The sequence below is a fragment of the Linepithema humile genome, chromosome 8, assembly GCF_040581485.1.
Source record: "Linepithema humile isolate Giens D197 chromosome 8, Lhum_UNIL_v1.0, whole genome shotgun sequence".
Lineage (NCBI taxonomy): Eukaryota > Metazoa > Arthropoda > Insecta > Hymenoptera > Formicidae > Linepithema > Linepithema humile.
This window is the reverse complement of record NC_090135.1, coordinates 7,212,829-7,227,021: the sequence shown is the minus strand read 5'-3', so window position 1 is coordinate 7,227,021 and position 14,193 is coordinate 7,212,829. Positions and strand designations below refer to the sequence as shown.

The 14,193-nt window shown below is 35.0% G+C and overlaps 4 protein-coding genes across 6 annotated transcripts in view; 2 read left to right on the top strand and 2 right to left on the bottom strand.

The window, feature by feature from the left end:
• Positions 1 to 181: 181 nt before the first annotated feature.
• On the bottom strand, positions 182 to 3,102 carry Wwox (WW domain-containing oxidoreductase). 2 transcript variants are annotated; one of them, XM_012376835.2, is made up of 7 exons: positions 2,855 to 3,102; positions 2,569 to 2,633; positions 1,900 to 2,136; positions 1,622 to 1,817; positions 1,354 to 1,539; positions 1,015 to 1,270; positions 182 to 741 (listed from the first exon to the last, which is right to left on the bottom strand). In XM_012376835.2, the coding sequence occupies exons 1-7, from the start codon at positions 2,947 to 2,949 to the stop codon at positions 559 to 561; spliced, it is 1,218 nt and encodes a 405-aa protein (XP_012232258.1). In that variant the 5' UTR covers positions 2,950 to 3,102; the 3' UTR covers positions 182 to 558. The 2 variants fall into 2 exon arrangements, with proteins under 2 accessions (XP_012232258.1, XP_067216413.1); XM_067360312.1 differs by lacking the exons at positions 2,569 to 2,633; positions 2,855 to 3,102 and adding an exon at positions 2,418 to 2,445.
• Positions 3,103 to 3,447: 345 nt separating this feature from the next.
• mRpL15 (mitochondrial ribosomal protein L15) lies at positions 3,448 to 5,051 on the top strand. The gene is made up of 5 exons (XM_067360323.1): positions 3,448 to 3,739; positions 3,958 to 4,109; positions 4,205 to 4,370; positions 4,438 to 4,597; positions 4,678 to 5,051. Exons 1-5 carry the CDS (start codon positions 3,635 to 3,637, stop codon positions 4,977 to 4,979), a joined length of 885 nt encoding a protein of 294 aa, XP_067216424.1. The 5' UTR covers positions 3,448 to 3,634; the 3' UTR covers positions 4,980 to 5,051.
• A 289-nt stretch (positions 5,052 to 5,340) lies between these two features.
• Dlic (dynein light intermediate chain) lies at positions 5,341 to 10,077 on the top strand. 2 transcript variants are annotated; one of them, XM_012376796.2, is made up of 10 exons: positions 5,341 to 5,478; positions 5,656 to 5,729; positions 6,105 to 6,221; positions 6,294 to 6,524; positions 6,701 to 6,911; positions 6,996 to 7,184; positions 7,259 to 7,373; positions 7,461 to 7,577; positions 8,264 to 8,429; positions 8,933 to 10,077. In XM_012376796.2, exons 1-10 carry the CDS (start codon positions 5,384 to 5,386, stop codon positions 9,049 to 9,051), a joined length of 1,434 nt encoding a protein of 477 aa, XP_012232219.1. In that variant the 5' UTR covers positions 5,341 to 5,383; the 3' UTR covers positions 9,052 to 10,077. The 2 variants fall into 2 exon arrangements, with proteins under 2 accessions (XP_012232219.1, XP_012232218.1); XM_012376795.2 differs by having other exon boundaries at positions 7,461 to 7,601.
• Positions 10,078 to 10,176: 99 nt separating this feature from the next.
• The window catches only part of mib1 (mind bomb 1), a 337,434-nt gene continuing 333,417 nt past the window's right edge, over positions 10,177 to 14,193 (bottom strand). Inside the window, exons 12-15 of the mRNA XM_012376794.2 lie at positions 13,997 to 14,168; positions 13,429 to 13,630; positions 12,678 to 12,835; positions 10,177 to 12,184 (exon numbers count right to left, since the gene is read on the bottom strand). Coding sequence (XP_012232217.1) covers positions 12,044 to 12,184; positions 12,678 to 12,835; positions 13,429 to 13,630; positions 13,997 to 14,168 — 673 coding nt within the window. The 3' untranslated portion in view covers positions 10,177 to 12,043. The remainder of the gene's footprint in view (positions 12,185 to 12,677; positions 12,836 to 13,428; positions 13,631 to 13,996; positions 14,169 to 14,193) is intronic.

Here is a 14,193-nt window from a genome sequence, read left to right as displayed (position 1 = left end):
TTTTTTCTTTTTTTTCTCCAAAAATTAAATAAGCATTTATTTTATTTTAAGTAAATAAATCAAACAAAACTATATACAGCAATTCACTAATATTCCAGAATTGTTCTATCAAATTTTTCTCTGGAAAAAAAAAGAGAACTTTTGTAGATTTTTTAGCACTGTTTGGATCCATCTTCAAACATTTATTATTTAATATTTTTATTCTTTATTAAATATTAATATTTATTTTTATTACAAATGTACAAATGTATTACATAATAATTATATAATACTATATATAGTATAAGTATATATAGTATAGCAATAATACTATAAAATAAAAGCTATTACGAGCCGAGCTAAATACAATATCATTAAATGAAAAAGAGCAATTACCACCCAGCTCGGCTTGTAATAGCTTTTATTTTATAGTATTATTGAATAATAATTAGAGCCAGAATTATAATTCAACTTTTTACTTATGATAATTATGCTTAACTTACATATTGCTAACAGCTAACTGATATCGATTGATATCTTATTAAGTTGAACTTTATTTTTTTTTCATAGTTGTCTTCATTATTCTTTTTTGTTACTTTGAAATATCATGCTTTGGCTGATAGTCCACAATCGCTCGGCTAGGGCAGGATCCAATGCCGCGTTTGATGGTTGACAACGGTAGCAGTTATTGAAATAACCACCTGTTACACCCTCCAGTTCAGGAGCCGTTGCACAGAATATTGTTGTGCTCGCTGCTTGTTGCTGCAATGTTGTAATTAGTATTCTATTTTTTTCCTTGCGAGAATATAATAAGACAATTAAAAAACTAAAAAATACAAATCTGAATAAAATCACTTTAAAAAGATAAGTTTAACAAATTTCTACATAAATTTGTATATCTACCACATTTTATAGAAAACTACAGGTTTAAACAATCATTTTACTTCACGCTTTTCTAAAGTTCACTCTCTGCAGTTTAAATCTCTTATCATTCGTAACGTTTCGCATAAATTTATTTAAAAAATTATTCCATACCAATGATTTTGTAAACGGCCGTACTAAGGCAAACAGCAATCGATACAGCCACCAGTGACGTGATAAAGACGTAGATACCAAGTTGCCCGGATGGCAAGCAAATACACTCACGGAAGGCCACTGTCGTGCCAATTCTTGGGCAAATAAAAGATTGCAGAGCTTCGAATCGTTATATGCTGCCATTCCCCAGTATTTGTATGCTGGTGGAGACAGAGTTAACTCATGAAGGTCTTCTACATTTCGTATCATTGAAAATCTGTGTCATAAAGATGTCGATGAATAAATAAATAAATTTTGTATTTAATTAATATTATAAAGAAAAATATTTTGAGATATTACCGATGTGATTCGCTGGAAACTATTACAACTCTAGGATTGTTAGAGCTTTGTATAGTATCTTTTAACAAAAGCGTCAAGTAAAACTGCGACAAGTGATTGACTTGAAACGTCGTCTCGTAATTGTCCTTTGTAAGCTGAAAAGGTGCTCCGAATACGCCAGCGTTTAATATGAGAATGTGAAGAGACCTGACAGATTGAAAAATTTCATTATATAAAAATTGACAACTGCAATATTACAATAATTTACAATCATATGCAATAAAATTACTTGAATTTCTGCTTGAACTGTTCAGCGGCCTCCCACACACTGCGCAATGATGACAGATCTATTTCTAAAGTCGAGCAATTCACAGTCTCCTTCTCTTCCTGGATACGTCGTATAGCTTCGTTAGCCTTTTCTATGTTCCTACAAGCTAATATCACCTCGCAACCATGTAAAGCTAATGATCTGGCTGTTTCATATCCTGCATGCAAAACATTTCCTTTGGTTAGTTAAATGCAAAGATTCTTACATCTAGTAACATAATAGTAATAATTCTCACTTACCAATGCCTATATTGGCTCCTGTAACAAGGGCAATTTTATTGCGCAAATCTCGACCATGCAGCACTGCCAGAGCAGTGCTACTTCCATCGAACCTCTGTCGCACTGGTTGTGACATCTCTCTGTACTCAGTTGCAAATGCCAATCTTGGATCGGTGTATGTAGTTATGTGATTTGTGTGATCAATGAACAGAACTTTTCCGTCATCCGATATACATCTTTCCCATCCAGGTGGTAATTCTGAAAAATTTTCCAAATCTCTGCTTCAATCATTAATCATTATTGTTAACTTTGCATTCTCGAAATACATCTTGCGAATATAATTAGATACTCTACTTTTATGTTTTAATACCTTCAGCTTTACTTGATATAACAAAACAATTAAAACAAGTAGAAGTTTCTGTTTACATATTTTGTGAAAATCAAATACTGTTTATCAATAATAATGCAGTGACTTTCTTCATGTGTATGTGTACAATTCCATAAAAATCAAACATTACTCATAAATTAGAATTACTAACCTATAGCTTGCATTACATATATTCTATGTATTCTATACAATGAGTAACTGATTTATAAATACAATAGATCACTGTTTGAAGCATTAGAAAATTGTACACAATCTTCATAAATCACTAATATACTTGTAGACTGTACAGAGAAACCAATTACCTCCGTCGACAATCTTTTTACGACCAGTTCTAGGATGTGTCCACTGTGTGCCTTTCGTGTAATGACTATAACATAACACTGTAATTAATATGTATAAACAGGCTCTAGTATCCACGTGTCAGATGCATCTTCTTTTCTTGCGTGACTTGTGTAATAAGCAATATCTTACACGTCATTATGCAAATCATCGCTTAATGGCGTACAAAATTGATCTTTGGACTGTTCATTAAAAGCAATCTTTAATCTCTCTCAAAAAAAATATTCGTCAAAATAATAACATATTTACTTCACGTAATATACGTTCCCGTCCAATGTCGTTCTTTCCTCCCATCCTGGCGGCAACTCATCTTCGCTATCCGAATCATTTAAAACACTCATCATCCTTAGAATCCTAAACTGTTTCTACTTTTGAACTATATATGAGTTATAGATTAAATCCCTTGGGTTTCATTTTGACTCTATTTAAGATTAAATGTAAATAAACATGTTTTCCGAATAAAAACATACAAAACACGGTTGCGCAAGCGTTAAACACGCGTTCACTGAGCAACACTGAGCGCTCAGTAAACGGATATCCAGCGGTAATTTAAATTTTTCTACATGCTTCTGGGCTATTTTTGACTTGACAGTGTTAGAATATTTATAAAACACTTAAATAATTAAAATGTTTTTTTTTTTAATTTTTGGGAAATTTTATTTAAGACGTTTAGAACGTCCTAAAGATGTCTTATTTAGAACAATCTTAGAGAGGACGTCTTTAGACGTCTTTATATTTATTATATATATAATATATTTATAATATATGTTATATTATATATATATATAATCAGAGAAGCCTTAGATGGGCCATGCGCCGTCGTTTTTCAAGCTCTGATTCTCTCCTTTCCGCTTGCTACATGCGTCTCAAATCTGGCGTCGCTGTTGCGAACATTGATGTCGCCTCGTGATAATTTTTGATTAGGTTAGAAAACTTATTGCTGTCTTTCAGGTTAATGTATATACATGTGCGAATGTACTGTTAAAGATTTATTTATCGGCAAACTACTACTTCGTCTGGGAAGTTGATATGGCTGGGAAGCAAGGAAAAGATTTGGCTTTGTCCGTGTTAAGAGTATTACCTAGATTATCATTGTCAAATATCCGAGGTAACCCTGGTGCACAACAAAAGACTGTAAGACAATCAGAGAATTTACATATTTTGAAGCTTGTCACTTTGCAAAAGTTTAAATAAAGTAATTGATAAAATAATGATATAATTGGATTTTTGTTATACGTTTTAATGTTGCATTGAATGAAATGAAATCTCAATGAAACACAGAGATGTTATTTTACTATAGATATTTATCGTGAGTGTGTGCATCATTTGATTTCTTCTTTACTTTTATATAGAAACGTGGTAGAGGTCAACATGGTGGTAATAAGCATGGTGCTGGAAACAAAGGTTCAGGCCAAAGACAAAATTTTATGCGTTTGGGTTATGAGACTGGCAATACCCCTTTCTATTTGAGGTTTGGTAAAGAACCATATTACAAGGGCCATCAGTAAGTTTCATGGATCATTTATTTTATAAGATTGTAGAAAAAAAAAATTATATATATATTGAATTAAAAAAAAATAATGATATCCTATGTTTCAGTTTAAGACGAGAATATCCTCCACTTTCTTTAAAAGCTTTGCAGACGTACATTGACACAAACCGGATAGACATTACTAAGCCAATCGATCTCATATCTCTAATAAACACTGGTCTGTACAATATAAAAGTAGACTGGAAACATGCAGGCGTTCATTTGACAGATGAAGTAATATAACTTTATATGTGTACACTTATCCTAAGAGATTGTGCGTTAATATAAATTCTATTTTAAGGGTGTACATGATTTCAAAGCTAAAGTAAACATAGAAGTACAATGGGCTAGCGAGCCTGTAATTGCAGCCATCGAAAGAAATGGGGGAGTAATTACAACAGCTTATTATGATGTGCATTCCCTACATGCTTTGTGTGACACAGAACAGTTTTTCAGCAGAGGTAATTTGAACAAGATATTCTTTGTCAAAAATTTCCGGAAAGTGATCTGCCATTCACGATATTTTTTATATAATTTGTAGGTGAACCAATACCGCGTAGGTTTTTGCCGCCAACAGATTGCCTGGAATATTATTCCAGTGCCGCTATGAGAGGGTACTTAGCCGATCCAGAGAAAATTTCTCAAGAACGTCTAGTATTAGCGCAGAAGTACGGCTATGATTTACCGCGAATCGAGGACGATCCTGATTATGAGATGCTGTGCGAGCGCAAGGATCCCCGGCAATTGTTTTATGGTCTTGAACCAGGCTGGGTGATAAGTCTTAAAGATAAAATGATACTGAAACCCAAAGCCGAGTATCTGAAAGAGTTTTATGCAAGTTGAGGCGAGATGTGAAGATGCAAAACAATAGTGTAAATGAACTAGATTTAATAAATAATGTTTAATATACAAAAATGGTTGTATTTTATTAATAAAATTATGTTGCTGACTGCTATACGTAATTACTGAATAAAATGCTTCAATAATAACTCGTCGTTTTGCACTTGGTTTCAAGAATTTTTTAGAATTAAATTTTTTCAGTGCATCTATTTTAAATAGTGTGCACGGCTGATATACTTCGACTGAATCGATGTCTCGAGAATCACAAACTCGATTTTAACTCGATCGACTCATTTTGCAGCGATCGGTCGGAATCGAAGTGCGAGAAGGTCGAATCCGTGATCCACCACACCCGCGCCACCAACGCTAGCGCACTCGTAATCGATATCCTTATTCCTGTCAAATGGATGATAATGGCAGCGGCGACGGTAGATACAATGTTGCAGAGCAATGGCTTTCAGGCCAAAAAGAAAGAGGACATCGACAATAAGGACAACTTATGGTGCGTGATGTAGTTTATGCTATCTTTGTCATGTGTCGAAATTTGCCATGAAATGGTCGTTCGTTTTACGTGAGAAAGAGTTGCCTTCCGCTTCGTATGACACATCCTATTGCGTGAGAAAAATTACACGTTTAACGTTTAGCCGTCTCTTATTCAACGTTATCGTATGCTTTGCAGGTCGTCTATTCTGGCGGAAGTGCAGAACAGCGGCAACAATAAGCTACCATCGAATAAAAATGTCCTCGTTCTAGGTAAAAATGCCAATATGTCATTTGGATATGATGGGTCGTGGGTTGATGCAGCATGCATATTAAGTATCTTTGCTGTTGTACAACATGTGTGTCATCGATAAAAAAAGAGTGCTACATTATCGTATTTGAGCTACTTGTTGGAAACAAATCAGTTCTTTCAATGTGTCTCATATGTGTAACGTTTTATCATGGCATACTTGTAGCAAAGGTTATATCAACAAAATGCATCTACTGCCATTTGTGCAGATATACTAGTGTTTCAAGTATTATGTAGAAAATATATTTGTTTCTTTTTACAAATTATTAATAACAAATGTAACACATGATATTATCACTCTAATCGTTGTAGATATGAATATATTATATATCTTTTAGGTGACAATGAGAGTGGAAAAACTACACTTATAGCTAAACTGCAAGGCGTGGAGGATCCAAAGAAGGGTTCCGGATTAGAATTCGCATATATCGATGTGAGAGATGATTACAGAGACGGTTAGTATACAATTAAATATAGATACCTTGATTATCAGTTGATAGTATTTTACATATATGATTTCTTCATAGATCACACAAGACTATCTGTATGGGTTCTGGATGGAGACCCTGGTCACGCAAATCTTTTGAGATTTGCCTTGAACAAAGAGAGGTTTCCACACACACTTATTATGTTAGTCGCCGCGATGACTACGCCATGGGCTATTCTCGATCAGCTTCAATCGTGGGCTGCATTATTAGGCGACCATATTGACAAATTACCCTTAGATAATGATACTAGGCAACGGTGCAGGCAGTTCAGTAAGTGGAATCAAACGTAGTAGATACGCAATGAATAATATTCATTGGTTTGATTCATAATTTTTTTTTAATATTTGAAATATTGATGATTCAATATTGCATTTTTAAAAGAAAATTTACTGTAAATTTTTCGAGAAATATAAGTATTACTATGCCCAATTTTATTTCTTGTTTAGATATTAAGAAATGGCAGGATTACACAGAACCGGGAGACGAGCTGGATCCTGGCAGTCCTTTGCGACGTACCAGTCGTAATCTGGATGACGACACTGCTGAAAGCTTACCTCTGCCGGAAGGAGTACTTACAACCAACTTGGGCCTAGACGTTGTCGTGGTTATAACGAAAACCGATTACATGTCTACTCTTGAAAAGGAACAGGATTATAAGTAAGTATTAAATGAACGCAGAATCAGCATTAGAGTAAATATCGATTTCACTTGATTACTGTTTTTTTTTTTTTTTTTATTCAGAGACGAACACTTCGATTTCATGCAGCAGTGGATCAGGCGGTTTTGCTTGCAGTACGGCGCCGGACTTTTCTATACATCAGCGAAAGAAGATAAGAACTGTGATCTGCTTTATAAATATCTTACGCATAGGATTTATTCTTTACCATTTAGGACACCAGCTTTGGTCGTCGAAAAGGACGCAGTACTTATGTAAGAGCATTCTATTTATGACGACGTCAAAAAATTTCTCTACACACATGCATATTAACGCGCGTCATTTGCAGACCTGCTGGCTGGGATAACATGAAGAAGATTAGCATCCTGCATGAAAATTTGCAATCTATGAAGGCGAATGATTACTATCGCGACGTTATTGCGCAGCCAGTGACAAATCGGAAAGTATGCTGTCTTACTGTTCTCTATAACTTTTGTGCTCTGTAAAACTTTTTCGATAGAGTGTGTTACCCGAATATATATTTGATTCAGTGTGTAGCCAGAGAAATGGAGGTTCAGGCGGAGGAAGAGCAGGCCTTCCTCGCGCGGCAGCAAGCCGCTCTGTCGGGCATGAAAGATCCCACTCGTTCGCCAACGACTCGGAACCAGGCAAGCTCTGGGCCAGTTATACAGGTTATACCATTTATAAATAGAGCATGCTCTTCATGTTGCGTGTCGAATCAAGGAGCCACAGCATTGCCACTAATGTTCTCGTCGCACTTGCGAATCGTACGAGTGGTCCATTAATCACATTCGTTGCGAGTGTACATCCATTACAAAATCATTGATTCCATAACCTAGTTAATATGTTACGTTCATTGCAGTATAATCGTATTCATATAGCTGTTTCGTTTATTCATATAGCGAGTCCCTTCATGTGAAAAGTATTTGTAATATATTCTTATCCTTCGTGTATAAGCTTCTAGTCTTTTAGAAATCCATATTGTTTAATGTACCTAATGAATTTAATGGAATGATAACATGTGCATTAACATTGTTGCAGTAATGTCTTATCGAATTCCATACCGAATTGTGTCTGTTTTGTTTAACGTGCAGTAATTTAGTTCGATAGTGCTGAGGATGGCAATACATCATAAGTAAAAAACTCCTGATAGTTCATCGTGCAATGTGTCATTTAACAAGTTCACGCAATTTCAATTCCAGCCGCCATCTCGTGTGGTTATTGCAGTTAACATTTGAAAGCATGTTCTAATCTATGTGGTATGATCTGTCGATTACGAGTAGTTTGCTCCCTCTTCTCGTTAGTGGGCGAATATTAATGATTCTGCGAATAGGTGGCGTCGCCGAATAAGAAGCTGGATCCCAAGGGTACCGGCGCGACGCCGTCTGGGGAAGGTGTCCTAGCCAATTTCTTCAATTCTCTCCTGTACAAGAAGACTGGAGTGCCGCCCGGTTCGCCGGGAACGCCGGGCAGCGTAGGGACGAGTCCTTTGAAACTTGGTATGTAATTTGTAATTTCTTCCATTGAAAATCCACTCTTAAAAGAGGCCTAGAATTTTAGAAACGGTCTAGAATGTTAAAATGTCCATCTTATTAAATTATTACACATTGGAATCTTATAAAAATTGATAGGCCTAGAAATTTGAAGTTTATATTTTCTTCACTACGATGCATTGAAATCTCGTATCTTAAAGAAAGAAATGGTGCAGAATGTTAAAATGTACGTTTTATTCAGTTTTATGCTGTAGAATTTTATGTCATATCATTTGGCATGCCTAGAACTTTATTACAGTGCATTTAAATCTTATATTTTAGAATTCTAAACTAGTTCTTTCTTTAAAATATAAGATTTCAATGCATCACAGTAGCGTTTTAAGCTTATCAACTGATATAATACAAAATTCCAAAGTATAAAAATAAATAAAATATATATTAATATTAAACTGTCCTAGCAATTAATGTTTTTAAGTTTTAGCACTGAAACAAAATGTTTCATATTTCAGATACTGCTTCTCCGGTAGACAAGGCAACGATGTGCAACGATGCAGCGGCGGAGTTAGACCGCCTCACTCGGACCAAGAAGCTTTCTCCACCTAATCTAAACTCGTCGTCGGAATGTTAAAGATGACGCGCTTTTCCTTCGTGACCCGTTGATATGATGAAGGTGATAGTCGAAGCTTTGTTGCCATTGGACAGAATTCAAAGATAAATTTGGAACATTCTGTATAACGAGGTCTTGTTACAACTCTTGTTATAACGAGATCGATCGTATTGCGTGGACGCGTACGTGACGTGGAACACGATGAACAGGCATAACGGTGAAATGGGTCGCAAAGAGGTAAAATCTAGCTTGAATCAATCACAGTCTAACCCGATCAAACCGCAGAGGGGGGAGGATTTAAAAAAAAGAAAAGATAAAAAAATAAAATATATGTAATCTTCTGTCACGCAACTCTGCGACTTCGATTATCGTGTTTGACTAAATATCAGTAATACAGAGAACAACTAGGAAGCTATTAAATTAATGTAATTAAAATATTTAATATAATAATACTACCGAGATGTATGCTTACGCACACGACCCAACGCCTGAACATAGTAAATTATTTAGCAATCGCTCGTATATACGCGAAAACGGAAGCGTTGTTCTTTTTTTTTATCGCTATATTTACATCTGAATGCACATCTTTATCTCTTTTTTTTTTCTAAGCGAATACTTTCAGTGTTTCGTGTCGGATCGGTTTTCTTTCCGAGGCAGTCATCACGACAGCTCGTCACTGCATTCGGTCTAATTTTTTTTACAACATAAGTGCCGTTATTGTTAATGCGAACATGTTGTACGAATGCGTGAGATAGTTTTATACGAATTGTCTATAAAATAAAAATACGAGAACTCTTTTAACAGAAGACGCAGTGCAGTCTTCGGATTTAGGGATAGCTAATGGTACGAGACTGGAATGGATGTTCATATCGTGCGTGTAAATTCAATACTTTCTTCGTAGATTTTTAGCAGAGTACATTATTCAACCCAAGGAAAAAAGGCAAGTGAGCAGAAATCTGTACATTCAGTTATCAATATAAATGTGGCTCTATATAAATGTATATGGAAATGAAAATTGTCGAAGAAAATAAATAATTTTTCGTACAATATGCGTCTCATGTATTATTCATTTTCAATCCATGCAGCAATTTATCGTACGCTTAATCACAATTTTATTGTACGATATTTAATCAGGGAATTCGTGTGGCAAGTTTACAAAATTTCTTTATTTAATTGTCGAATACATGAAAGCAATATTTTAATAATGCAACACCACAATTTCATTCTGTAGAGTGTATTTGTAATATAATTCGGATTTTTGTCACATATTTATTGTATACTTCGTATTACGATGTATGCATATGCCGATAATGCATATTGTGTAAAATTTCATACAAATACTGTCAAAACAGGAATGGTATACGAATATGAATATTATTAGTTTATACGTCCATTTATCTCATATTCTTCATTTAAGGATTCTATTTTTTACAAATATTAATATAAATAATTTTTTCAAGATCAAGTTAATCCTCAACTAATTAAATGCTATATAATCTGAAAATCAAATAAAATAAAATTTCCATTTTTTCATTATTCATACTCGAAAATAACATACATATAAGCAAAAGCACTATTGTATGAGAAATATATACAAAAAATGCATAATTAAAATTTATGTATATATTTATATAGAAAGAAAAAGAGAATATAACACCCTTAATAATAATAGATAATGATTGGAGACAATAGAATCGGTCTATTGCACCAGTGACAGATCTACATCTTCCATGATTTGATGTTTTTGGCCGACTCTTTTCCAAAAAAAGTTCCATTTATAAACACCTATACAATATACTATATATTTACAATATAATTATATTAGTTAATTTGGTAAATATAATAAATATGTATATATATATATATATATTTATTTATTTATTATATTAACCAAATTAACTAACATAAGAAACTGTTTGCCAGAAACTACAACTTGAAATGTATATAGTAATACTAATAAATAAATATATATATATATATTTATTATATTAACCAAATTAACCAACATAAGAAACTGTGCCAAAAACTACGACTTGAAATGTCAGTAACATATCAATTAATATAATTGTTACTTATTAAAATAATAGATAATAACAATTGACATAAATTTAAAAAAAAGAAAACTTTATTCGTCCACCGATAGATCTGCCACTGCATTGAACTCAAAACATTTCTATCGACTTATTTATTTATTTTGATATCTGTATAAATAATGTCATATATGTTAAGCCGATTGCAATGAACAATATAATTTCACAATCCTACAATAATTTGTTATTTTAATACTTCAAAAGATAAAATAGTACACAAATACAATAATTTACTTATTAATTTTGGCAATCTACGTGGAAATCTCAATATAGATGTAAGACATTGTTCCTATGTAATAATAAATATCTGGAAGAACTTTTCGTCTAATATCTACTGAGCTTTTTCTCAATTTTTAATTATGCAAGAAACAAGTGCTTACGAATGACTTATAAATAAAAGCTCTGTAGAACGCATATTTCTTAGTGGAAATATGATACAGTGTGTGTTAATAGCCATTTGTCATATGAGAAACGCAACTTTAACAATATAATATATCATTTATCATGCAACGAGTTTTCCTTGCTTTAGAATTACGAATGTTAAATAATAATTGTGCGTACGTCTCGTTTTTCATCGCGCTTTATCAATCAGCTTAGCTTTCTATGAACTAATATAGCTCGAAAATAATTAGCATTCACCATCGTGATATACTATCCTCCAGTTTTATGCCATTATTGTATTACGACGTATTTTATTTTATGGAAAACAATGATGCTTTTCAATTCGGTCTGGCATAATATTCCATCTGACAAAAGTAAATGTGATGTAAAGAAGCGACCAGCTTTTCTTTTTGCGATCTGTCGCGAACGATCGCAAATTGTGATTCTTTTGTACGAGCCGTTGTACGATTCGTCTATCGTATAGATAATTGTCCTCGGGAAATTCCAGCGCGTAGCCGTGGTTGGTGACTTGTCTTTTATTTTTAGTAGAGCAGAATGCGCTTGTCGACCGCCTTGCGACATATTGGACACTCCGACATCCGGTCGCCGCACATTTGGCAGGTGCCGTGTCCGCACAGGAAGATCATGTTTTTCAGACGATCCAGACAAACCGGACACATGGTCTGCAACAATAAAAGAATCAGAGACTCTCGCGAATTATTTGCGACATTTCTGTCAGAATTCTATTATTCATAATAAGAGCAAATCATTTTACCGGATTTTACTGTTATATTCAACATTTTTGGAAGTTTCCAATTAGTTGAATTTTTCAACTTTTGTATAATTTAACGTCCTTTTTTTATCAATTAAACATTTTTTAATTCTGCTAAAATTTTATGTCGAATGAAAAAGTGTCTGTGTAATTTAACACACACTAGATCTGTCGGGAACGAGCAAAACAATAAATTGAATAACAGGATGATAATTAAAGCTGTTGTGGTGTTCACGGTAAAAAAAAAAGGCCGAGAATTCAGTCCGAGAAAAGGTACTCCGGTTTTCCGAGAACGAAAGGTAATTGTACGGAGAGCGGCGCGGACTTCTTTCTTCCGTACAAACGAAATTATTCGTTTCATTAAAGCGCCGCATAACGAAGCAAGACGCAAAGGGGACACGTACTTGTTCCTTGATATCCTGCAATTGCTGCTGTAGTTTTTGTATGTCGCTGTGGGAAGTATCTCGACTGCCGTTGTTCATTAAAAGAGCTTCCCCGGCCACGGTGTTGTTCGAGGGCGCCGGCTCTTCCTCGATGTCCGTCTTGGCTTCGGATATTATTCCTTTGAATCGTAAGAATTGGTTTTTAAACAAAAAAAGCACTCGTTTCCCGATAATAATAATATCGATGAACGACGCTCTTATTTGTCACATCATTCGTATTAGCAATATTCAATTTCACATGAATACCGAAATACATTTTTAATCTAAAGAGAACCCAGATAATAACAGTTACACAGCAGATGGCGAGCGTTATAAAGTATTAATAATAGAAATGTCATCAGATATACATACATTATTCAGAATATCTCATTTATTTGATTTGTCACTCAGGTGTCAGCTAGCGAATTATGCAATTGACTGTTATAAATAAAAAATGAGTTTCAATTTGATTCTCTCTTCGATTCTTTTCCCGCTACTAATTGTTAGAAAAATAAAATAATTATTAAAATAACCGACTACTCGAATGCGAGAACACATTATGCGAGAACATTTCGATTTGTTCATCGCGATCACGAGCAAATGGAAGCGAGCTATCTAATCGCTACATTCTACATGGGAATACAGTTCAATATATTCAGTGCGATTAGGTAGATTGAAGCGAGCTATCAAGAGCGGCTGTGAATGCGCTCTGTGCAAAGCGGGCGCTGTATACCTGAGGCATTGCATCCCTTCACGTAAGTGACGTCGCCTCCGCCGCCGCAGCACACCGAGAGCGGCACCATGTGCACTATTTGAGCCCGGCACTGCACGCATTTCTTCATTAGGGCCGAGCAGCTCTCGCAGGCGCACATGTGTCCGCACGGGCGAAACAGCATGCCTGCCTTGCGATCCGAGCACACCACGCATTCTTCGATCTGGAAAACAAACACTCGTCATTAGGGCGCGAACGGGACATTCTAGAATTTTGAACATTTCTCCCGAGACGCAAAACGGTTGCTGCGCCAACAGTTTTTAATTTACGCGGCGGAATTGCCGAAGGATGTCGTTCGATTTGTTAAATGCTGAAAAGCGTAAAAACACATTTTTGGTATACGAAGGTAGCGTTAGTTTCTTCTTTACTGTCTTAACTATCGGAAGGAAGAAAGCTTGTAATTATTATTGGCAGGACTCAGCGAGGATGTGCATAAAGATACGTTGATGAAACAACAAGGATGAGAGATAAGCTTTAGAAAAGGCAATAAGCATCCGGCGTGTACAATAATACAAAAGAGCAACTTTACCTTCACTCGGGAAAGAACATTTTCACGGCAAATTAGGCATTTCTTTACTCTCGGCGCACAGACGTTGCAGCAAGCTACGTGTCCGCAAGGACTGAAAAGCATCTCCCGTTTGCCGTCAGAGCACACGAGGCACTCGTCGATCGCCGCTGACGGGATGACTTCGATATCGTGTCTGAGGAAAGAAATCATGTTAGAAA